Below are 25,342 nucleotides of genomic sequence, written 5' to 3'. Positions count from 1 at the left end.
GAGCTGTTTACACATGCTGCACAGGCAGGCTAACGGCAAAGGATGACAGATTTAAAATGTCATTGTTTAAGAGACATGTATCAACTGGGATAGGGGACGCAGGTGGCGCTGTGGGTTAAAGCCTCAGCGCCTAGGACTTGCCGATCGAAAGGTCGGCGGTTCGAATCCCTGCGGCGGGGTGCGCTCCCGCTGCTCGGTCCCAGCGCCTGCCAACCTAGCAGTTCGAAAGCACGTCCGGGTGCAAGTAGATAAATAGGGACCGCTTACCAGCGGGAAGGTAAACGGCGTTTCCGTGTGCGGCTCTGGCTCTGGCTCTGGCCAGAGCAGCGATGTCACGCTGGCCACGTGACCCGGAAGTGTCTCCGGACAGCGCTGGCCCCTGGCCTCTTAAGTGAGATGGGCGCACAACCCCAGAGTCTGTCAAGACTGGCCCGTACGGGCAGGGGTACCTTTACCTTTATCAACTGGGATAAACAAGGGCTTTCAGGTTTTTTTTCTGCTTTACATGCTTACTTCCCCTAAGTAGGTTTCATTTCAATTGGCAATGAGTTATTCTGTTTACCCTCATAAAAGCAAGTAGGATTTTAGAATTGATGGAAAGGTTCTTGAGAGTCATCTAGTGCAACGCCCAGCAATGCAGGAATATGCAGGAGGCTTGAACCCACAACCGTGGCGTTATCAGCACCACGCTCTAACCAATTCAGCTAACTAAAGATCCTCTTACATTAGTGGTGTGGAACCTGAGGCCCAGGGGCCAAAGGGAGCCCTCTCTCCAGGCCACCCCCTCCACTGGCCTTGCATTTCAAGCCCAAATATTTTTGCCCCATGGAAGGTGGGCCGGTCCCCCACCTCTGCGCCCTAGAGAATGACCCAATTCAGACTTCTGTTTTACTTATATTTACTAAACAAAGCTTAAAAAGTTTTGTTGTTGTTTAGTCGTGCCCGACTCTTCGTGACCCCCTGGACCAGAGCACGCCATGCACTTCTGTCTTCCGCTGTCTCCTGCAGTTTGGTCAAACTCATGCTGGTAGCTTCAAGAACACTATCCACATGAGTTTGACCAAACTGCGGGAGGCAGTGGAAGACAGGAGTGCCTGGCGTGCTCTGGTCCATGGGGTCACGAAGAGTCGGACACGACTAAACGACTAAACAACAACAAAAGTTTTTAAGTTTTTTTTAAAGTTTTTAAGCTTAAAAACTTAGCCTTTCCTAATATGTATTTGCAGTTGGCACCCATTGTTTTTGACTAATGAATTTATGAAACGGAATGTTTTTCCACCAAGAAATAAAATATCGGCCCTGCATCACTGCTCCTTGTTTTTCCCCCAAGCCGTCTAGTTACCACAAATGTCTCTTCCAATTTAGACCTTCTCCCCTGCTGGTTTGCCAGGCAGTGACTCTAACCAGCCATAAGCTTACAAGGTAAAGGGCAGTTTTCAAGCACTATTAGGCTACTTATTGTTTTGTTTTGCCTGTAAAAGTAAATAGCCAGCTGTCAGGGCTGCCCGAGGTCCCAGCTCACAAAGGACCAACGCCAGTCCATTGTTATATACAAAAGTCTTTATTGAAACGCAGTTTCGATTTCAAAGCCGCGGCGTGCAGCCCTACGTCTTAAACCCTAGACCGCTGAAGCTCCGTCTGAATCTCCACCCCCCAGACACCAGTTTAAGACTCTAGCCTTGCTCCACCTCTTCCTTTGCTCTTTCCTCCTCTGGGTCCGCCTGTCCGCTGGGGTCTTGCCCTTTCTAGACTCTTCTGACGCTGAGTCCCCTGAGTCTTCCCCCTGCCTCCGGCGGGCTTTAGGACCTGGTTCCCAATCCGGGTTACCTGCTGTGCCCCGCGCCTGTACATTTGAACTTGGCGCGCGCGCCCAGCCAGCAACCTTCCTCCTAACCGTTACACTGCTCCTGTCACTGCTTCCCCCTTCGGAGAGGCTAGCTGGACCTGACCCCCCCTCCGTTCCCTCACTCTGCGATGGAGGCGTGGCCAGCCCTGATTCATCTTCTCTCCCTGCTGGAGGAGAAGCTGGTCCTGATACATGAGATTCTTCCCCCCCACTATGCTCTGGTGGAGGAGCCGGTCCTGATCTCCCACTGCTGCTTTGGGAGTCCCCGCTGGCCCCTTGCTTCTGGTGTGTCCCCCCTGGGACCCCCCTTGCCCTGGCCGTCGGCGCCCCCCTCTGGGAATCTTCTGATTCGCTGGAGAAGCTTATGGAATCTCTCGGGCCACTCTCATACTCCCCTACGCTGCCCTCAGATTCTTCCCCTTCGCTCTCCATTTCCTCTCTCCCCTGTGCCTCTGCTCCTGAGCCCCTGACACCAGCAAACCATAATTTTATCAGAAAGTGAGCTTCTCACAAGTTTTTTTTTTAAAGGAAAACCCAAATAAACTCCTATATCCAGCATAATTTTGCACTTTTTTTCCCCACCCCCCACGCGCGCGAAGCCCGTTACTTACTTTGTCAGACGTGAGGTTGTTGCACCTTTCAAAGCTGTCCATGCTCCCCAACCGGCCGCGCATTCGGTTAGCTCCCTACGGAATAACAGCAAAGCATCCCACCTGTTAAGATCCCATTCTCCACTCTCTGCAATTCACAAACAGCAGCTTACTTTCGGCTACAAGGGAGCAAAGCCAGGAAAACAATTCACAAAAGGATTTCGCCTGGAGCGTTAACGGCTCAACGACAGCCTGATGAGGCCAGAAGCAGCCTGTGGACCCCTCTGAATTTGGGAACTTCCCCATTTTGTAGTTCCTTTGAGGAAGCTGGCAAGGATAGTACAGAGTGCTTGAATGTGCTGTGGTGCTTGAATGTGCTTCTAGCACTATCTGTACCAATATAGCTGTCAAGTGCTGAAAGGCAAGCCATTTAATTCCATGCTGAAGAAATATCCTTGATAAAGAAATCCAAGTTGGAACGTGCTGTGAACCAACCCCAAATTGGAACACTTACTTGAAAACTGAAATCCTGTGCAACTTACATGCGCATTACATGCGCAACTTACATTCATGTGTCAAAAAAGGATACAGTCCTGAATCCTCTGATCCCATAAGCAGAAATCTGTTCATGGGATTCTCCCGCTGGGGAACAGATAGGAAGGCAATTCTCATTGACTCCCCCTTTCCTGTCACTAAACCCCTGAAATTCTATGTCACAGGGATAGGGAGCCATCCAGACAGTGTTCGAAATTAGCTGGGCACCAGGCGCATTTTGCACCTGGCTTTTAACCACTTGCACCAGGATGGTGCCCGGTATCTCCAGCACCTGGGGATCATTGGATCTGGACTGCTTTCACATACTAATACCCCATCTGATAGAATTCTATCAGTTATATTTTATCTGTACAATTGGAATAAATTTCAGGAATCAAAATGCTATTTCTGTGCAGCCTGAGCAGCAGCAGCAGTCACCATTAAGAAAAAGAGATTGGAAATAGCCAATATATATATATATATGTGGACTGTCCCTGGATCAAGTGACTTTTCTTCTTTAAGTACTCAGAACACAAGGTTGTAATCTGTACTTGCCAGATGTTTAAATGAGAATTAATCACAGTCAAGTCAATCATTTGAAAGCTAAGACTTCAGAGCCGCTTTGCCTCCAAATGGCAAATAGACATTCCATTTTGGTGACTGCAAGCCTGCCTTAAGGAGCAGGTGTGGAGGACTCCCTCGTCCTCCATGGGGTAACTGTGCCAATGAAGGACCAGGTGTGCAGCCTGGGAGTCATTCTGTACTCACAGCTGCACATGGAGGCACAGGTCAATTCTGTGTCCAGGGCAGCTGTTTACCAGCTCCATCTGGTACGCAGGCTAAGACCCTACGTGCCCACGGACTGTCTCACCAGAGTGGTACATGCTCTAGTTATCTCTCACTTGGACTCTGCAACGCGCTCTATATGGGGCTACCTTTGAAGGTGACCCAGAAACTACAACTAATCCAGAATGCGGCAGCTAGACTGGTGACTGGGAGCAGCTGCCGAGACCACATAACGCCGGTCTTGAAAGATCTGCATTGGCTCCCAGTACATTTCCGAGCACAATTCAAAGTGTTGGTGCTGACCTTTAAAGCCCTTAACCACCTTTGCCCAGTATACCTGAAGGAGTGTCCCCACCCCCATTGTTCAGCCCAGACACTGAGGTCCCGTGCCGAGGGCCTTCTGGCAGTTCCCTCGCTGCGAGAAGCCAAGTTACAGGGAACTAGGCAGAGGGCCTTCTCGATAGTGGCACCCGCCCCGTGGAACACCCTCCCACCAGATTTCAAAGACAAAAACAACTACCAGACTTTTAGAAGACATCTGAAGGCAGCCCTGTTTAGGGAAGCTTTTAATATTTAACAGACCATTGAATTTTAATATTTGTTGGAAGCTGCCCAGAGTGGCTGGGGAAACCCTGCCAGATGGGTGGGGTATAAATAACAAATTATTTTTTATTATTATTATTATTATTATTATTATTATTATTATTATTATATAATTTGGTGCCTAGTTAATAGATCTGAGTTTCTAACACTGCACCCAAAACAGCATAGAAGGTGCAGGAAGAGTAATTAATGAAGCTGCCTTCTCTCTTTTTGCCAGCGGGATCCTGTTGCCTCAAAAGCAACTGTGAATGGGAGTGAAGCACAGGATTCAAGCCATGGGGCTTAGTACAGAGGGCTGTGTGAACTTCAGTAGGCAATCAGGAACATCTGGGTAGGAATGGTAGGAACGTGTGGGACACATGCAAATCCCACCCTCCACAGCCATGTGTGCGAACTTGGATGCCATTGTGCTTTCATCCCAAAATTGAGTTTGATTGTTAGACATATCAGAAGTGGCCCTTAATGATGACGCCTCCATTTGTCATTAACCTTGCAAGGTAACTGAGCATTGGTGCTATACCTACTAAGGCCTGTTGAACAGAACTCTTGTTAAGGGAAGCAAATATTTATCTGGCAGCAAAACAGCAGGAGATATAAATGAAATTCTTAAGAGGCTCAGGATTTTGCTTCAGGAAAGCATCAAGATTTCCTTTCAATGTTCAAAAAAATGTGCTGACTTCATAAGCTACCCTAAACAGAGTATGGCATGCTTTGAAGACAGGAGAAATATGCTATACTTATGAAACCTGGAGTTTAATAGGTTGTATTTATTCAGTCAACTGGAAACAATTTTTGCCAGACAACCCCTTACCTCTCATATCTCAGCACTTGAGATATGAGCTTGCAACTGTGGAAGCCTCAACTTTTGTTTATTTTTGAAACTAAATACATTTTGGGTGTCTCGTTGCATGGTAGGCTTGGCCTGTTGTTCATCTTCTACCACTTTTAATCTCCTCACAAAATGGCACTTCTGCAAAGCTAGTTGCTGCCCAGGGCCATATATTGCTTATTAAACAACAAATCTAAAATTCAGGGTCAACCCTGCCTTTCGGTTTGATTTCCATGTTATATTTACTGAACTGCAACATACATGCTTGCCATCAATCAATCAAAAGTTCTAGTTTGAGTGAGACTGTCCTTCACCAAACAAAACGCACCCCCAATTTCTGCTCTTGAGGTGTCCTCATGTTTGTTGCTTTCAATACCATGCTATCTTCTCCCAAGGTGCCTAATTAAGTAAGCAAGAGAGGGAATCTGAATGCAAGGCTCTAAGACTATGTGACCCATCAGCAACCACGTTCGGAAACAACGGAATTCCAGAAGGCACTGTGCCAAGTTAATTTTAACTTTCAAATCTGACCTACATACAAAGTGATTTACTGTCCAAGCTACTCATGTTAAAATATGCAGCTTCAAGCCATGCATTATACAACTTATGCCACTAAACCTCCTAAAAATTCTTAATACCTATTTGATAATAATATCAAAACATGCAGATGTTAAATGACACACTCAATACGTGCTCTATGAGGGACTTCCTTGTGCTTGATCCAGAAGAGGCAGTTAAAGCAGAGTGCTGCCTCTGTATAACTCAGTTAGTTAGCGCATGGTGCTGACTGCTGACAGGAGTGAGCCCTTGTTTGCATAGAATAAAGGTAAAGGTACCCCCTGACTGTTAGGTCCAGTCATGGACGACTCTGGGGTTGCGCGCTCATCTTGCTCTATAGGCCAAGGGAGCCGGCGTTTGTCCGCAGACAGTTTTTCCGGGTCATGTGGCCAGCATGACTAAGCTGCTTCTGGCAAACCAGTGCAGCGCACGGAAACACCATTTACCTTCCCACCAGAGTGGTACCTATTTATCTACTTCTACTTGATGTGCTTTTGAAATGCTAGGTGGGCAGGAGCAGGGACAGAGCAATAGGAGCTCACCCCTTCATGGGGATTCGAACTGATGACTTTCCCTAGGCTCTGTGGTTTAGACCACAGCGCCACCCGCGTCCCTTTGCATAGAATAAAAAGGTAAAGGTAAAGGTACCCCTGCCCGTACGGGCCAGTCGTGTCCGACTCTAGGGTTGTGCGCCCATCTCACTTAAGAGGCCGGAGGCCAGCGCTGTCCGGAGACCCTTCCGGGTCACGTGGCCAGCGTGACGAAGCTGCTCTGGCGAGCCAGCACCAGCGCAGCACACGGAAACACCGTTTACCTTCCCGCTATAAAGCGGTCCCTATTTATCTACTTGCACTTAAGGGTGCTTTCGAACTGCTAGGTGGGCAGGAGCAGGGACCGAGCAACGGGAGCTCACCCCACCGCGGGGATTCGAACCGCCGACCATGCGATCGGCAAGCCCTAGGCACTGAGGTTTTACCCACAGCGCCACCCGCGTCCCTTGCATAGAATACCCATGTTCAATTGGCTACCAGGCCAAGTTCAAGGCCCAGTTAGTATTTAAAGTTAGCATTTAAAGCCATTAACAACTTTGGACTTGTGTACCTATGAGATTGCCTTACCCCTTATGTGCCCTACTCGATTGCTTCAACTGGCAGAATTAGCACTGCTACAAGTGCCCCGTAACACCCATTCCACATTTGTTAGAACCCAATCCTTTAGTGTGGTGGCACCTACACTTTTGAACTCCCTGCCTATTGATATCAAGCAGGCAGCTTCACTGAACTCTTTTCTGAATCCACTAAAAACATTCCTCTTTAGTCAAGTCAAATCTCTAGTGACTTCTGGTTAAGATGGCGTCAGCTCAGAAAGTTGGCTCCAGAGCTCTGCAGATCACATGATTTTAACCAAGTTTTAACTGGTATTAACTTGTGCCAAGCCAATTATTTTATCAACCTTTTTATAACTTGGAAGTTTAGTCAAGTCTACCCAGATGCTTAGAAAAGCTGGTGTGAATTTTAATCTGTTTTAGCGTTTAAACTTCTTGCAAGTTTTAATGTATTGTAAAAAAAAATCTGGTCTATTAGTTTTATCTTTTTGTAAACCACTTTTTTTTTTAAAAAAAGCTACCAAGTAATGTATAAATTTTGTGATATAAATAAATAGAGAAGCACAATACATTCACAACAGGCAAAATACCAGCACTCCCAACAGACCACCATTTGCCATACTGAAATTAATTCTTATTTCTGTAGTAGTTGTTGCAAGGACAACTTAATGATTTATTGGTGATCTGTACAATTCAACACAAATTTCAGTTTTCAAGAGAGGGGTGCAAAAAAGAATAGGCCCAAGAAGGTAGAATTTGTCACCGAAGAAGGTAATCAAATATCTAAAAGGTTACAATGATCTTATGGACAATTACATCCCAGGAGGCCTCGCTCCTGAGCAACTTACCCTTGAGAAAATGTTTTCCAGAGAGCTGGTCAAAGATTTCTTAGCCTTGTTTTTCAGAATGTCAAGTTTGAATCTGCCACCACTAGCTGCGTTCTCTGGAACTGTGGTGTTGGAGGCATTCTGCTGAAACAAAAAGGCAAGCTTTGTCATCAATGTTGCCTACAGAAGACAACCCAAAGCCTACAGAAGACAACCCTGCCAAACTGACCCACAGATATAGGTAAAGGTAAAGGTACCCCTGCCCGTACGGGCCAGTCTTGACAGACTCTGGGGTTGTGCGCCCATCTCACTTTAAGGAAACCAGGTCAAACTAGATGCAACATCAGGGCTGCAAAATTCATCGCTGACTTCTTGGTGTTGTTGCTATAATCAATTTGGATTGTGGCTTGGCCACAGGGGAGTAGTGACCCCTTTTTTTGTGTACTGCATCCCCAAAGCAAATCAGAAGGTCCCATTGGCCATTCATTCGCTGAAAGCAAAGCCAGGGTTTCAGATTCCAGGAAGTCTCCATGCATGAATATGAAGGCTCATGGCTCCCTTGCTACATGCATTCACATTAAAACCATTTGGGGGGGAAGTTGTGGGTGGGACTTCTGTCAACACAGGAGCAAAGAATACTGACTAGGGCTTTAGTTTAACTCAGGCTTCCTCAACCTCGGCCCTCCATATGTTTTTGGCCTACAACTCCCATGATCCCTAGCTAGAAGGACCAGTGGTCAGGGATGCTGGGAACAGTAGTCTCAAAACATCTGGAGGACCAAGGTTGAGGAAGCCTGGTTTAACTGCTCTGGCATAGTTAACTTTTGCTGGGTTTTATAACCAAGTTTTGTTTCATAGTAGTTTTTAACTTAACTGCTGCCTTAACAATATTTCAATCAAGAGGCGGTTTATCATTAAAGGAAGCTATTCTTGTGATGCTCAAGATGGTCGCTCAGTAATTTCTACACTATGGTACTTATCATTCACTGTCTTCCTTATTCTGAAAACGAAATCAACTTGCAACTCCCACCCCAAGGCTAGAGTTTCCCACCTCTCTCACAAGGCTAGAGCTTGGGGTCACCCAATGAAACTGATTGGCACAACACATAATTGCCCTTTGGAAACCACTGCCACAAAGTGCCATAGTTTACTAGCCTGACTATACATTAACTCAGAGGGATTTCATTGGGACTAAGCTAAATGTATGCTCAGATGTATGCTGCAGCCCCGGAGAAGGAGCTAAGATGGGAAACCATCCAACAGAAGCACTTGGGTTCATATTCTAAGATGTCTTCCGCCATCACTAAACGACAAAACAGGATAAAGAGTCTTACCATTGGGGCCTCTCCAATATGCACGTGAGCCTTTTGTTTAGCTTCACACAGTTGTCGCAAGTGTAAGATCACCAGCTCATTGTCTTCCTGGTCAGTAACGGGCTTCATTTTCTGTTAGGTGGGAAATAAGCAATATATTTTTGGAAATTTGATATCTGCAATTCTGGTTCAACTTGATTTTTATAGAACAATAGACAATTCATTCTTCTAGAAATAAAGTATCAAAATAAATTAATTTCATTACAGAATAATAATAATAATAATAATAATAATAATAATAATAATAATAATATTTATACCCCGCCCATCTGGCTGGGTTTTCCCAGTCATTCTGGGCAGCTTACAGCTGTTTAACAATAGCCTTCGGAGTACATTTGTGAATGTACTTTTGATTCTTGGTGTCTCTGAGCTAACAACTGGATCCTGTAGTCCCGTTCCAGAGAATGAATGTCAACTGGTTTGGTTTATTACCTGCACACGCTCAAAGATGTCAGCTTGCTCATTGTCACTGAGAGAGGACAGATGTTTCTGAATCACAAGTTTAGCTCTTGGTGGATAAAGACCTTAAAAAACAACAGAGAGGCAGGCAGACATTGATGAGGTAAGTTATATTTATTTGACAAACCATCTCACCATACTTGTTGTAGAACATTAACACTGAATAATGTGCAGTATATTAAGTCATGACAATGTCAAGAAAACCCAGATTTTATGCTAAAAACAAAAGTTTCTGCTCCACAGCTTTTACAAATTCAGTCTTATTGCATTCTTAATTTATGGAAAGGGAGAGGCGGGTCTCAAACAAGCAAGCGGGTAAATAGAACCACCATCAGTGATGTGATTATGTGGTTTTGGGCACTGGACTTAAAGATCTTATGGGGGCCCTCCTTTATAGATGCAAGAGAAGATGGCCTCTGCCATGTGCCAAGTGAGATCCATCTTCTCAGATGCACTGCCTTGCCTCAGAGGATTCGAGAGGGAGTTGATATGACACCAGAGACAATATTAGGATGGCAGCCAGAACTGCCTCCTTCATACGAGCACCATGTGATTTCTGTTTGTGTGCCACATTTTAATAGAGATTTTGTTTGAGAAACTTTTTCTCGGCTGCTCCGAGAGCCTCTTGGCACTATGAAGTGGGCTTTTCCCTTCACTGGTACCCAATATTTAACAAAATTTAATGAGCATACCACCAGGTCTGGCACCTTCTTTCACCTGGAATGCCTCTATTGACCGAAGCACAGTCTCCCAAGATATAGCAGTTCTTTTTTTAAATAAATAAATACCCACCCACCACATGTGATAGAAATCTTCTTTAAGCTGCTGGCGTAGCTAAATCAATGCAAAGTTGTTGTTGTTGTTGTTGTTGTTGTTTGTGTGCATTTTTCTTGCTCAAGGGCAGAATCCTAACTCAGCAGTGGGGTTTCCCCCCCTCCTCTCTCTTAAGGCCAAGGAAAGACGTTCCCATTTCAAAACCCAGGCCTCCCGCAGGATTTCAGTTTGAGCGTTCAATCAGTCAGTCATTCTCGAGAGAGGTGATTATAGGTCCTACATACACCCTTCCAGAACCTGCCAACCCGCCCCCTGCCCCAGACAAAGCTCTTTCTTTTCTTCAAGAAAACATCAGCTTAAGTCACGGGCTGCACTTGCGCAGACTTGGCACTCTTCTCTGCCCACCAGAGGGAGCTGACAACTAAATATGTACTTCTGCTATAAACACATGCCAGCATAGAAGAAAGTAAGCTTTATTTTGGGCTGGGGGGAGGGGGGAGTACCATGTGGGTAGCCTTGTCATGCTGTCAGTATAGTGACTAGCTTCCAACGGCCTCTATTCTGAATAAGGTTTCCACGTCGCGTTCTTAAAATGTGTGAGTCATCCTTTTGATGGAAAATGTTGCCCAGGATGAGTTAGGGCTCATTTAGACTTCCTTTTGCTCTGCACTTTCCAGGCACAGGGTCCATGTTGTGCTTCCCTCGGGGAAACCCGTGTTTCGCCGCTGAATCAGAGTAAACGGCGATAGGGTTGCCCACTGGCTGCCATTTGCCCTGATTCGGTGGTATGTATGCTGGCACCCGCCTGTTCAGGAGACCATATATAAATGCGCCTTTGGGGGTGGTCAAACCATTGGAGTTACAGCACTGTAGAGACCGATACGGGAGAGACAGGTTTTGTTGCAGGTGGGGCTGAGGAAGGTGCCCAGTTTTGCTGTTATGGATGCACCGGGGCATTTTTTCTCTCAGTGTTAAAATGAGGGTTTTCCTGGGGAAAGCACCAAGACAAAAACAACAATACTAGAACCATGCCTAGAAATACAGCACAAAAGGAAGTATGGATGAGCCTTTACAAATATATAGGAAAATAGCACTGTTCAGGTGGAATGACCAGCCAGGGTAGAATACCAAACACAATTGGACCTTGGATCCCGAATGCCTTGTGAGTCCAACGTTTTGGCTCCCAAATGCCGCAAACCCGGAAGTGAGTGTTCCGGTTTGCGAACGTTCCAATCAGAAGCCATGCCTTGGTTTCCAAACGTTTTGGAAGTTGAACGGACTTCCGGAACGGATTCCGTTTGACTTCTGAGGCACCACTGGGTGGTCTGTAGGGAGCAAGCTGTTGTCTTCATTAACTGTTGTGTGGGTTTTGCAAAATAACCTCTCTAGCCACCAATGGAAACACAATTACTGAACGGATTCGCTAGACCTTGGTCTGATTTTGCAGAGCTCTTCTTCTGGATAGGGTTCAAATAGTTCAAGGTATCCCCTCTTCCTTTCCTTTAAAAGGCGACAATCTGGCACATGTCCTATTTATGGCTGTGTCAGGAATCCTATAACCTTATAACAGGAAAGGGGCCTATAATAGGTGGGTGGGCCTTCTTGATACAGAACCAAATATCCACAAGAAAAGTTGTTGTTGTTGTTGTTGTTTGAATTTATAAACTGCCCTATACCCGGAAGTCCCAGGGTGGTTCACAGAATAAAATCAAGACATAAAACCACAAAATACATAATAAAAATAAAAACAACAACCCAATAGTGGCCCCCGCAAAAAAACACATTTTAAAAGAGCATTGGATGTAAATCAGATCATCCAAAGGCCTGGTTAAAAAGGAAGGTTTGTGCCTGGCACCTAAAGGTGTGTAATGAAGGCGCCAGGTGAACTTCCCTGGGGAGAGCATTCCACAGATGGGGAGCCACTGCAGAGAAGGCCCCGTTCTCGTGTTGCCACTCTCTGGCACCGAGGAGGCACAGGAAGGGCCTCAGAAGATGATCTCAGGGTCCAGGTAGTTAAGTTATATTCCCTCACAGTTATGGTATACGCAAGGCAATCTAACATAAATTACAGCCTTAACCAGGTGTTTATGGACACTGGAAGACTTAGCATGGCACCCTAAGCAAACAAGCTTGACTTACTGCAAAACAAAGCCCCGTGGCACCTTTGTGTGCAAAGCACAATGCTCCAGATTCAGAAAGCAAGCAAGGGCTCACAACTACCTTCAATCCTTTCGCAGAGCTTGTGCAGAGAGTGCATTGGGCAGGCCTCACAGAGCTTAATCTGAGTCTTGGCACTCTGGAGGGCTGCAGCCGTGCTGAACGCTTGTTTCAGAGTGAGCATTACTTCATCCACCTGAAAAGGGAAGATTAAAATCCAATGAATCTTATGTGTGCATTTTAATACCAGTTACATAAAAATACAGACATACATATTTAAACCAGACACTAGATTTTCAATCTAGTTAGCAAACCACTGAGTTACCATTAGAAATAAAAAAGCACAGCAAACTGAGGTGATGCTCCTTCAGAAATGAACGCGAGTTACACAATGGCTAAGAACCCTTTCATTTCACTACAGCGTCTGTGGAAGAATCTGCCAGTGTCCTGTGTCCTATTTTCATTTAAATGGGTTGTTAAAATTAGACTGCTTTTGCAGGCTCTGTTTCACATTTGGGTTGCTGTTGTTTTTTTAAAAACAAGTGTCGTTTTTCTTGTTTGTTTTTTTTTTAACACAGCTGAATTGTTTGATAATAGGGATCGGAAACTTAACTTTTCCAATAAGCATAATGAAGTTATTAAATCCTACTCCTGGATAGAATTTAATTTAGAGAACTGGGCCTTTATGCAGTGGGACTAAAAGGGGCTGAAGACAAGCTACCAACTTATTAGTAACCAACTGAACAGCTCGCCAGCCTTTATTGTTTCCAGACGGCAGTCTGGGCCGTGCTCCCCCCGCCGCCCGACACAATCGCAAATAGAGGCAAGCGAAATTCCCACACTCTCCCACGTTAGAGGGGGGCAAACTTTACATTCTCTGTCAGGAAAAGGGTCAGAGGTTACAAGGCTTCCCCTCAAGTGGTATAGAGATTCAAATCCATTTTCATGCCCCGCAAAGAAGTTTTTCAGTATCTCCTTTCCCTTCCTATATTTTATGTTGTGCCGTTTAAGAAAGCCAGACCTCGAGTCTGGAAAAATCTGGAACAAGATTCGCTTTTTACAGTAGCTTCTAGTTTGCTTTGAACTTCTTCTTTTTTGCATTTGGACACGGTTCCACAGCTTTCTTGTGAAAAATATTTGCCAGGCAAGGAAAGCGAGGCCCTCGTCTATGGTTTGTTGCTTAGCAGAGTATTTGGTGGCTGTGCAATTTTCTCTTTCCAAAGATCACATCATCTTTATCATTTAGATCTTAACTCAAAGCCTTATATGGCACAGGAGCCTAGGAACAGATTTCTGTTTTGACTCTTCTGTCAAAACAGCTTTTAGTTACAATTGGAGCCATTCTCACCACCTGAAATTACAGAATAAAATTCTGTCCTGCCGGTATAGAAGCTCCGAAGGCAGTTGTGCATGCATAAACTAGTGTATTAAGTTATTTGTGAGGAATGTAGGAGGTAATGTCAATCAGGCATCAGAACAAGCGATACCCTTTTTGCAACTATGGGTGTTGGTCGTGGGGGGAGGCAGCTATGATAATCTTTTAGGATTATAGTACTTTGGGTGGGTACTGTTGGGTTTTTCCTGGGATTTCCCCTGCTACTGCAGCATCATCATAGACTCTTGAATCCCAGGGTCTCTTTCCTCCTGGCCTTGTGATGATGTCGCTGCCCATATCTTGGTGACGAGAAAAGGGAGATGTGCCGCACTTCATTACCCTGCTCAAAATGGGTATGAAATATTTGCCGAATGTGCCCTGGCACATGAAATTACTGCCATAGGATGTGGGAAGGAAAACAAAGACTAGAAGCGTGTGCTGCTTTTCCCCCCACTGTCCAGAACTAAGAGTCACAAGGAGATCACGCTATGGATTTGGCCTGTGTCCAAAAAAAAAAAAAAAGGGAACACAAATATCTTACCACATTTTTGAAGTTTTATAGCTCTTGAGATACAAATCACTAGATGAACGGAAGAATACAGTACACAGTAGTGACTTACCAGAGATTCGCTTGCACACTGGAACACATAGCAAACATACTGATTGATCCCAGGTTCCGCAGATTCCCGACAAATAAAACCAAAGTGATCTATGTGTCTTATGCCCTGGAGAGAAATAAAACGAAAAGCTGAACATACAGTAAAAAATTATTTGATGCTCATCAACTACTGATCATTAGGACTCTAGCATTTTTTTAAAAAATCAGGAGTAACTAAACCTACTTTTCCTGTATAGTGCTTCCCAATCATATAGATAGAAAAACCATGATCCTTTTGTGGTTTTAAAGAGAGCGTATAAATATATACAAACATTTCTGAATATGTGATGCTCCTTGCTCCAACACACATCTCCAAAAACGAAACAAAGCAAACAGATCACTATTTTGAATTACTACACAGAAGAGTCAGGATCATTTTTCTGACTTTTGTTTATGCTTCCGCTGCCTATTCCTCCTCTCAGTATACATTTATGACACTCCCCCAAAGCCCTGTGAATCAAGAAGGAACCCAAAATGATTTGTGTCCTTTCTTTCTGAGGGGAGCATGAGAAGATACGAAATAGTTAAGTCTCTACTTGGCATAGCTCCTGACTTCTAGGCCCCAGCATACAAAATGAAAATGGCGGCAGCCTCAGCCTGAGTTGAAATGGGTCACATGCAGTGTTTATTTGTGTACACTGGTACATGTATAAAATTTGTATGCTCATCTGGTATGCCGGCCGAGACTGCAACACGCTCTACCCGGGGCTACCTTTGAAGGTGGCTCAGAAGCTACAATTAATCCAGAATGTGGCAGCTAGACTGGTGACTGGGGGGGGCCCGCCGAGACCACATAACACTGGTCTTGGTACACTGGCTCCCAGTATGTTTCTGAGCACAATTCAAAGTGTTGGTTGTTGTTTAGTCATTTAGTTGTGTCCGACCCTTCATCACCCCATGGACCAGAGCACGCCAGGCACTCCTGTCTTCCACTTGCTCCCGTAGTTTGGACAGCTTCGAGAAAAAACTGTCCAACTATCTCATCCTCTGTCGTCCCCTTCTCCTTGTGCCCTCCATCTTTCCCAACATCAGGGTCTTTTCCAGGGAGTCTTCTCTTCTCATGAGGTGGCCAAAATATTGGAGCCTCAGCTTCAGAATCTGTCCTTCCAGTGAGCACTCAGGGCTGATTTCCTTAAGAATGGATATGTTTGATCTTCTTGCAGTCCATGGGACTCTCAAGAGTCTCCTCCAGCACCATAATTCAAAAGCATCAATTCTTCGGCGATCAGCCTTCTTTATGGTCCAGTGTTGGTACTTTAAAGCTCTACAGCAGGCACTCCCAACTTGCGGCCCTCCAGATGTTTTGGCCTACAACTCCCATGATCCCTAGCTAACAGGACCAGGGGTCAAGGGTGATGGGAATTGTAGTCCAAAACATCTGGAGGGCCAAAGGTTGAGGATGCCTGCTCTAAACGGCCTTGGCCCTGCATACCTGAAGGAGTGTCTCCACCCCCATTGTTCAGCTAGGACACTGAGGTCCAGCTCCAAGGGCCTTCTGGCCTTCCTCCCTGCGAGAAGTGAGGTTACAGGAAACCAGGCAGAGGGCCTTCTTGGTAGTAGCGCCCGCCCTGTGGAACGCTCTCCCATCAGATGTCAAGGAGATAAAGAACTACAGTGGTACCTCTGGTTACGTACTTAATTCGTTCTGGAGGTCCGTTCTTAACCTGAAACTGTTCTTAACCTGAAGCACCACTTTAGCTAATGGGGCCTCCCGCTGCCGCCGCAACACGATTTCTGTTCTCATCCTGAAGCAAAGTTCTTAACCCAAGGTACTATTTCTGGGTTAGTGGAGTCTGTAACCTGAAGCATATGTAACTTGAAGCGTATTTAACCCGAGGTACCACTGTACATAACTTTTAGAAGACATCTGAAGGCAGCTCTGTATCAGGAAGTTTTTAATATTTGATGTTTTACTGTGTATTATATATGCTGTAAGCCGCCCAGAGTGCCTGGGGAAACCCAGTCAGATGGGCAGGGCATAAATAATAAAATAATGATGATTATGTTTGAAGTAGTTTTGTAGGAAAATGGAAAACATGAAAAATAAAGTGATTTTAAGAAGCCAAGAACAGCACTGACCACACTAAACAGTTTAAAGGAGGAAGGTATTCATTCTGCAATCCTATGCATGCCTATCTGTGAGTTAAGTCCTACTGAACTCAGTGGGGGTTATGGCTGAGTAAACATGTAAAGGTTTTTGCCAGCAGTTTACAACCCTCCATGTGCTGCTGGTCTATAGCTCTCCCCATACATTATCACCGGTCATGCTGACCAGAGCAGTTGGGAGTTGTAGTCCAACACCATCTTGTGGATCCCTCTTAGTTATATCATAAAGTCCTTGCAGAAGAGAAGTGCAAGGACTTCAGACATCAACAGAAATGGAGCAGAAATTCATACTGAATCAAAAGCAAGCAGACGATTCTCTTTCCTTCACCAGCACTAAGGGAGTGAAAGTAACCACAGGGTTGCTCCTTACCACAATACAGTAAGTGAGACAACTGTGTGTAAGGGGGAAAACCCTAAAACTTAAAACTGGTGTGACTGTCAGTTAGGTTCTCTCCTCTTAGTTCTTCCCTGGGAAGGTTTTTCAACATCCCAAGAACAACAGGTGAGTTTCTTTTATTGTTCTCAGTACAGGGAAACTCTCACAGCTGCTTCTGACAAGCAACGCCATACTAATATGTTTTGATATTTGTGATCTGCTTGTACAAGTTCAATGCATGCAACCTTCCTGCAAAAGTGTCAGTCACTAGAAAACAGCCGGTTGGAAGTGACGTTGCTATTTTAGTCCAAGAGAATGCATGCTTGAGAACTCTAAAACCGGTGATGAGAAAACTAAGAATGCAGTAACCACCTCGAAAGATGATGACGTGATGAAGGTATTTGCCTGCAGGTCTTGCTGGAAAATAGTGGCTGCAACCGAGCAACTGAGAATTGCAAGCAGAAACTGCCTTCCATACACAAAGCCCACAGAAGCATGTATCTCACTATCTCTATCACAATGCACATTCACTGGTCAGGTCCATCTGTTTTGCACATGTAACAGGATTAGCTGTCACGACGAGACCCCATTTTGGGGGGCAGGGGAATGATCAAGAAATATCCCAGCGCGCTATTTCATCATTTATCTCTTTGATACTTTTAATTTTAGATGTGAAGAACAGTTAAGATTTTCACCTGCAATTACCTTAATAAAGAGAATGAACTGAAACTTCTCTTTCAATAAGTAGGCAAAGCGTCATGTCAAAAGTACCCACTGATCATTCAATTTTATTTTATTATTAATTTCAAATTGTTGTTCTAAATGTTCTAAGAAAAAATTATTACAACAAGGAGGAGTGGAAATGAGAAATCAGCAGCAAACAGCATGAAACTTAACAGATGTCTCTGTTGTTGATACTGCAGGATAATTCTTTGGAATTCCCTTAATTCTACAGTAAAAAGCAGGAACAACTAAGCAGATGTTAACAAATAGTTCCTCCCACCTCAGTCCTTCTGCTTACACTTAATTTTCCAAACCTGTTTTTATTCTGAAGATGCCCAGCCTGTTTTATCCAAATGCTATTAACCTAGCTTGGATACCCACCTGAGAACATGAGGAGATATCTTTAAAGTTCTTCTCAAACACAACCGATTTCGTATCTGGACTGATGAGGTTAATTTCAAATCGACCAACCTTGAAAAGAGAGAAAACAACAACAACAACATGTTAAGGCACTCAGAACATCATGGACAAATAGCTATTCCTGAGACTTGAGGCGCCAGAAATTTTTACTCGTGCCTGTTTATCAAAGGGAAGAGTATCAAAAACTGATGTTATACCAACAGTAATGATTGAGGACAGGGTGACAGTTCTGCTAAGCCACCTGAAAGCAGTTGGAATAGAGAAAGAGGAACAGGCATATAATATACTCAGTCTCACTAGTGCTTTGCTTTTGTTTTATTCAGGATTCCATTTTATCTATGGGATGAGTAGTCAGTCATGCAAGCTCCCACAGAAGACACAGGCTTGAAGTCTCAGTAACAAGAAGCCTCTCAAATGTTCCAAAAAGTCAAGGCAACTGGAAATATTCAGAATAAAACTAGGTGACAGAAGATGAATAATGGGAATTATAAGATACAGAAAAATAGTCAAGAGGAACCAGGAACAGCATCAGCATGCAGTTTAAGAATACACATTGATGAATTTGCTCTAAATGCTGAGGAATAACCTTGCCTGCAAATATTTTCAATTTAAGGGATCTTGACGATCATCTTAACCAGTCATCCAGAAGCTAATCTCACAAGTTTACAGATTTAACAAACACCAAAAGCAGAAAGTAAGTGTGAACAGGACAAGTCACAAGGAATTTTATAAGCAGTAAAGGTAAAGGGACCCCTGACCATTAGGTTCAGTCGTGGCCGACTCTGGGGTTGCGGCGCTCATCTCGCTTTATTGGCAAAGGGAGCCGGCATACAGCTTCCGGGTCATGTGGCCAGCATGACTAAGCCGCTTCTGGTGAACCAGAGCAGCGCACGGAAACGCTGTTTACCTTCCCGCCGGAACGGTACCTATTTAACTACTTGCACTTTGACGTGCTTTTGAACTGCTATGTTGGCAGGAGCAGGGACTGAGCAACAGGAGCTCACCCCGTCACGGGGATTCGAACCACTGACCTTCTGATCGGCAAGTCCTAGGCTCTGTGGTTTAACCCACAGTGCCACCCGCAGCAGTTCTGTACATCAAATTGCTGGCTATTTTATCAGTTGAACATGTACATGTACAGTATCTTTTTCAGTATATAATTAGCTTTGGTATGCTTTTAAGGTGGTGGTCAACCAAACAAAAACATAATTTAGAGATACTGCTCCATTATTTAGAGCCATTGCTTCCTCAGTGCTCCAAACTACAAACTTGGCTTCACAGGTCAAAACCTACCAACCATCACATTTTCCTATCAAAATTTATATTTCATTTTGTGAAGTTTTCTCCTCTCGCTCCATTTGCTGAACATATTATTACTTTTTTTTTACCATTTATAATCTGCATACTGGGCCAGGAGAACCTATACAGCATATGTTACAGACAACTCTCTGATTTGCAGCAGCCTATGGCAATGCTAAGGGACGCTGGTGGCGCTGTGGGTTAAACCACAGAGCCTAGGACTTGCAAATCAGAAGGTCGGCGGTTCGAATCCCCGCGACGGGGTGAGCTCCCGTTGCTCGGTCCCTGCTCCTGCCAACCTAGCAGTTCGAAAGCACATCAAAGTGCAGGTAGATCAATAGGTACCGCTCCCGCGGGAAGGTAAACGGCGTTTCCGTGCTCCGCCCTGGTTCACCAGAAGCGGCTTAGTCCTGCTGGCCACATGACCCGGAAGCTGTACACTGGCTCCCTTGGCGAATAAAGCGAGATGAGCGCCGCAACCCCAGAGTCGGCCACGACTGGACCTAATGGTCAGGGGTCCCTTTACCTTTACCTTTATGGCAATGCTAGCCCCAGACCGAGGCTAGATCTACACTGACCTGTAAAAACGCTTAAAAAAAAGTAATATAACTCTCAATGCAATTTTACATTGGCGATGGATCAGTGCTCTATAGCACCCTCTGATGTCAGAGGTTTATAATGCATTTATAATGTTTTAACTGACCACTGTAGATGAATCCTTAGTAAAAAGGTAACAAAAGGGAGAGGGGAGAGGCCTGAGAATAAAATGAAGGAGCAAGTTATTTGTAAGGAAAGATTAAAAAATATCTAGGGGAGGAACAGAAGCAGTAAAGGAAGGGCTGAAATGGCTTTGAGCAGCATGGATCAGCGTGGATGACTACAGTCTCCGCTCTCTCTCTCTCTCATGCATGTGAATGCCCAACCCTGTCCTGGGTCTCCTGGTTAGCTGTAGTAAAATTGAGTTTCAGGTATAAAAGCCCAAGTTCCTGACAATCTAACGAGTGAGAATCAATGGGGTATTCATAGTAAGCATATAAAGCAGGGGTCGGCAACCTAAGGCCCATGGGACACAAGCGGCCCAGGGGGGTCATTTAACCGGTCCATGGACCCCCGCCGCCAGCTCGTTCGGCTCCCGTGCTAAACCGGTGCGGAGCAAAGCAGGGACCGCCTTCTGCGATGCTGGCTGGCTTCCCATTGGTTGCAGGAAGCTCCTGTAGCCAATGGGAAGCTGTGTATGCCTCCTCTGCGCTGGAAGGAGACCAGAAATAGCATTTGTGCATGTGTGTGTGCGCATACACACTCCAGCCCACTGCGGGACCGTGAACTGGCCCAAACCACAAAAGCTTTGCCGACCCCTGATATAAACTATTGCCTGCAAATTCTGGAATAGCATTCATGTTGGCCATAGTCCTATACACACTTGTTAGGGAAAAGTTCCATTTAACTCAACCGGGTTCACTTCTGTAAGGCACTGCACTGTTTCGTAATAAAAACAAGGAGCCTTGCAGCATCTGAAGATTGTGAACTGATGGCACGTGTTTTTGTAGACTACAGTCTGCAACGTTAAGTGTAATTTTTAATTTTAAAATCTCTTAACAGATCTGCCTGCCAAAAATAGTTGCCAGGGCTGTTTAATATCTCTGTGTTTGTACACGTGCAGATATATAGATATAGATATGTAAAAATATTGTTTCACTAAAAGCACAATTAAAGGCTACAGCCCAAAACATAAACTGGGGAGGAAGTCACATTGGAAATTTGTTTCTGAGTAAATATGAACAGGGCTATACTGTAAACAAAGCTGTGTTTGTTTAATAGGTACCGCCTTAAGTTCTATCATGGAACTCAAAGCTGTGTCATTCAAGTTCCCTGACAGTCTCCCATCCATGCACTAAACAGATCCAGACCTGTTTAGCTTCTGCAAAGATCCTGTATCAGATACTGGTAACAACAAAACCTAAACGGTAATCTACCTGGTCAGCAGAAAATTTAATAGACCTGTGGAAAAAGAATAGTTTTACCCTGCCTGCTAAACTTAGGAGTGGTGGCACAGCCTTTAAGGCCTCTTCAGGAAAGGTATACAGAGGTGTGGCATCACCACAGATCCCCACTAACTGTAAAAGATAATGTTGTATTATTAGGAAATTAAAACTATGCATAGCTAACTGTGCTTTCAACAATGAGCGCTTGGGGAAGCTATTGGGTGACTGAACTCTCCCCAATGCAGTGTAGCAATGCTTAGAACTGGCATGACAGCCTTATCTTGCCTCCTGCTTTTTCAGGTTATTTTAGGTATACAGTGGTGCCTCGCAAGACGAAATTAATCCGTTCTGTGAGGCTCTTCGTATAGCGGTTTTTTCGTCTTGCGAAGCAAGCCCATTGACAGCTTAGCGGATTAGCGCTATTAGCGGTTTAGCGGCTTTTAGCGGATCAGCTGATAAGCGGCTTGTCAGCGGATCAGCTAAGCGGCTCAGCGGCTTAGGAAAAGGGGAAAAAAGGGGGGGGGAACCTGCAGGAACTCGCAAGACATTTCGTCTTGCGAAGCAAGCCCATAGGGAAATTCGTTTTGCAAAGCGCCTCCAAAACGGAAAACCCTTTTGTCTAGCGGGTTTTCCGTCTTGCGAGGCATTCGTCTTGCGGGGCACCACTGTAAATTCTAAGGCAGATAGGAATCAAGAAATAGTTATTTGCTTATTCAGGATTTGCTTTGGGAATGCTATATATATATATATACATATGCACACACACACAAAAATAGGTATTCGATTACTATGGTACATTATCTTGCATTCCCTTTCAGCTCTGTTCAAATGCACAATTGAAGTAGCTTAACTATGGCTTGGTGCAATGTCCAAGCTATAAACTATGGTTGATTACTGGCCAGCAAATCAGACTGAGAAAAATACGTTCTGAAGTAGGTTAGCAAACCGTAGTTTGGCATGATGTCTGACTTGAGAAACCATGGTAATATTCACTGTTCTGCTGCAGAATGGAGACAAGTGCACAGGGAGACAAATAACATAAAATGAAAGCAGAAGAACTCTTAACACAGCACTGACCACTCATCAGAAGTTGGGAACCTTGTCTTTCAACCTATTGCACAATTTCAGCCTCTTATTCTGTTCGCCTTATGACTGAAAACCATGGTTGTACCACTAAACACTGATGTTAAGATTCATTTTGTTTTACTGATGAGAGCCACTGTGGTGTAGTGGTTAAGAGCAGTAGTCTTCTAATCTGGGGAACCGGGTTGGCGTCTCCACTCCTCCACCTGCAGCTGCTGGGTGACTTTGGGCCAGTCACACTTCTTTGAAGTCTCTCAGCCCCACTCACCTCACAGAGTGTTTGTTGTGGGGGAAGAAGGGAAAGGAGAATGTTAGCCGCTTTGAGACTCCTTAAAGGGAGTGAAAGGCGGGATATCAAATCCAAACTATTCTTCTTTTGATAAGAGAGCTTATTGTCTGAGAGCAAGTTCAAGCTGCAGCTGGCAAGAAATTTAGAGCAGCTATCGCTGGTACATCTCCAACTTTGATGCGTTGACTGGGAGTCTGTTTGGACTAATAAGTGATCTGTGTAAGGATCTTCCCCTGCTAGCTTGTGTTGTTTGTCAGTGATCAGATTCCAAGCATGTTTGTACAAAAGGACTCCAACTTAAAGATATGAAGTAAAGATACAGCAGTATGTAAATTTGTCTACCTCAATCCATTCCCATTCACTCCACCCTCCCGGCTGCGAATATTCTGGATTATACACAGAGCATACCTGAAACAGCATTGTCCTGTTCTTTTCGGAGTCAGAAGGCTGGACGTGGCTGGGGGCACTTGCGTGACGTCTCCGGGATTGTGTTTTCAAACTATTGTCATGAACCTTCCTTTGCATGACACCTGTAACACTGCTGCACCGGGATCGGAACTCCTGCTGCTCATCAAACCCTGAATCCTCCAAAATGCGCTCGGGGAAAGAGATGCGGGAGCTGGCCAAGCTGGCCAGGTTGGGCTGGCTTCCAACTATGAACATCCCGGGGCTACCACCATTTAGGCCGTCCACCTCCTCAAAGGGACTGTCCAAGGGAGAAGAGGGCAGTTCTCCATCGCACTCCATAAGATCCGTGATAGATTCCGCATTCCTCTGCTCGCTCAAGAGTTTCAGGCGCTGACGCTCGTGCAGGTTGAACTTCTCGATGCAGTCGTCAATCAGGCTGGAAGGCGCCTTTTTGTGTGCCACCATCACTTTGCCACAGTACAGGACCTCAAATTTTTGAGAGTTGTAGAAGGCATCTTCGCTGTCTTTGTTAGGCTTGGCGTCCTCTTTCAGGGCTGCTTTGCAAACCTGTCTTATGCTGCTGATGACATCTGGAACCTTTAGAAAAGGAGAAAGAGAAACATCATTAACAAAACGAAAACAGAAAACTTTTTAACAAAAAGAGAGGCGCTTCCTTTAGGAAAAGGGTGCTGTCTCTGGAGTGGAGGTTTGCCTTACGCTTACCTTGGATGGGCATTCAGAAAAAGGGATAATCCAGTCCTTACACAGAAGGAAGGTCTTATGGAAGATTCAAACAATTACCTATAAAATGACCTGATTACCTGGACTGGACCACCGGTATTAAATTCACGGCATGTAATGCCCTAAGAGAAAATATTATGAAAATGATTTACAGGTGGTACATGACCCCAGTCAAACTTGCGAAGATTTATCATCTGCCCAATAATAAATGTTGGAAATGTAATGAGACTGAAGGTACCTTCTTTCACCTTTGGTGGACCTGCCCAAAGATTAAAGCCTTTTGGGAAATGATCTATAATGAAATTAAGAAGGTACTTAAATGTACTTTTCATAAGAAACCAGAGGCATTTCTCTTGGGCATGGTCGGCCAATTGGTGTCAAGGAAGGATAGGACTTTTTTTATGTACGCCACTACAGCAGCAAGGATCCTTCTAGCAAAGTATTGGAAGACACAAGAACTCCCCACACTGGAAGAATGGCAGACGAAAGTGATTGACTTTATGGGATTGGCAGAAATGACTGGCAGAATCCGCGACCAAGAGAAAGAGACGGTGGAGGAAGATTGGAAGAAATTCAAAGCTTATCTTAAGAACTGTTACAATATTGATGAGTGTTAAAATGTCAAGGGGAAGGAAGATGCAGAATTACAGCCGAAAATGTTTGATGATTTAAGGTGAAATTGAGAAAGATAACAAATTTAAATTTAATTGGCTAAAATGGTTGCTGAAAAATTGTAAAATAAGGATGTAAAAAGGGTGAGGTATGGGGAAGTCCAAGAAAGGAGGCTTATGAAAATGAGGTTAAGAACTTATATTTGTGTGTTTGTTTGTATTTGTCGATGTTTTTATGTTGTTGTGGTTGTTTTGTTTTAAAATTGGAAAACTAATAAAAATTATTATAAAAAAATAAATAAATGATTACCTGGACTGGAGAGCGTGAGGTTTAGGGACTGTATGCTCTCTCTGTTTTTGCATTGATTCTAAATAGAATTCAGATATGCCTCTGTAGTTATCAATTGCTCCATGCATTCATGAACAGGACACACTGAAAATTCCAAGAAAAACCAAGACAGGGAGTGCATCTATCACCTCTCCCCCCACAAAGACACACACTTCAGTTTGGGCAGGGGACAATGACATCTACTAGAGAAGCATTTGCCAGTACTGCAAGCTTGGAGAAGAGGGTTAAGAGCACAAATTTTCTAACTGTGGTCCATGGACCACTAGAGCTCCACAAACTTCATTCTGGTAGTCTGCAGCATGTTTACATTGATTACAATTGTATTTGACTGCTTCTTTTATTTCTTATATTACATTTTATTGATTTGCAATCTGAATTTGATGGAATGCAAACTGAAATATAATAAACTACAGTAAAAGAAATGAAAGAAGTAATAAAATATAATTAAAAACCATACAGCACCTAGCAGAGCACATTACAA

General features: G+C 44.4%; 1 protein-coding gene across 3 annotated transcripts in view; it reads right to left on the bottom strand.

The window, feature by feature from the left end:
- The window catches only part of TBC1D4 (TBC1 domain family member 4), a 95,445-nt gene that overhangs the window by 31,217 nt on the left and 38,886 nt on the right, over positions 1-25,342 (bottom strand). For 2 of the 3 annotated variants that reach the window (XM_079972435.1, XM_079972437.1), the window contains exons 2-9: positions 23,161-23,757; positions 18,061-18,150; positions 14,437-14,541; positions 12,505-12,637; positions 9,484-9,575; positions 9,013-9,123; positions 7,700-7,822; positions 2,458-2,532 (exon numbers count right to left, since the gene is read on the bottom strand). In XM_079972435.1, coding sequence (XP_079828561.1) covers positions 2,458-2,532; positions 7,700-7,822; positions 9,013-9,123; positions 9,484-9,575; positions 12,505-12,637; positions 14,437-14,541; positions 18,061-18,150; positions 23,161-23,757 — 1,326 coding nt within the window. The remainder of the gene's footprint in view (positions 1-2,457; positions 2,533-7,699; positions 7,823-9,012; positions 9,124-9,483; positions 9,576-12,504; positions 12,638-14,436; positions 14,542-18,060; positions 18,151-23,160; positions 23,758-25,342) is intronic. The other variant, XM_079972436.1, reaches the window with a different exon arrangement.

This window comes from Podarcis cretensis (genome assembly GCF_951804945.1).
Source record: "Podarcis cretensis genome assembly, chromosome: 4".
NCBI classification, from domain to species: domain Eukaryota; kingdom Metazoa; phylum Chordata; class Lepidosauria; order Squamata; family Lacertidae; genus Podarcis; species Podarcis cretensis.
Note: the sequence above shows the minus strand (reverse complement) of the source record. Positions and strands in the feature narration are given on the sequence as shown.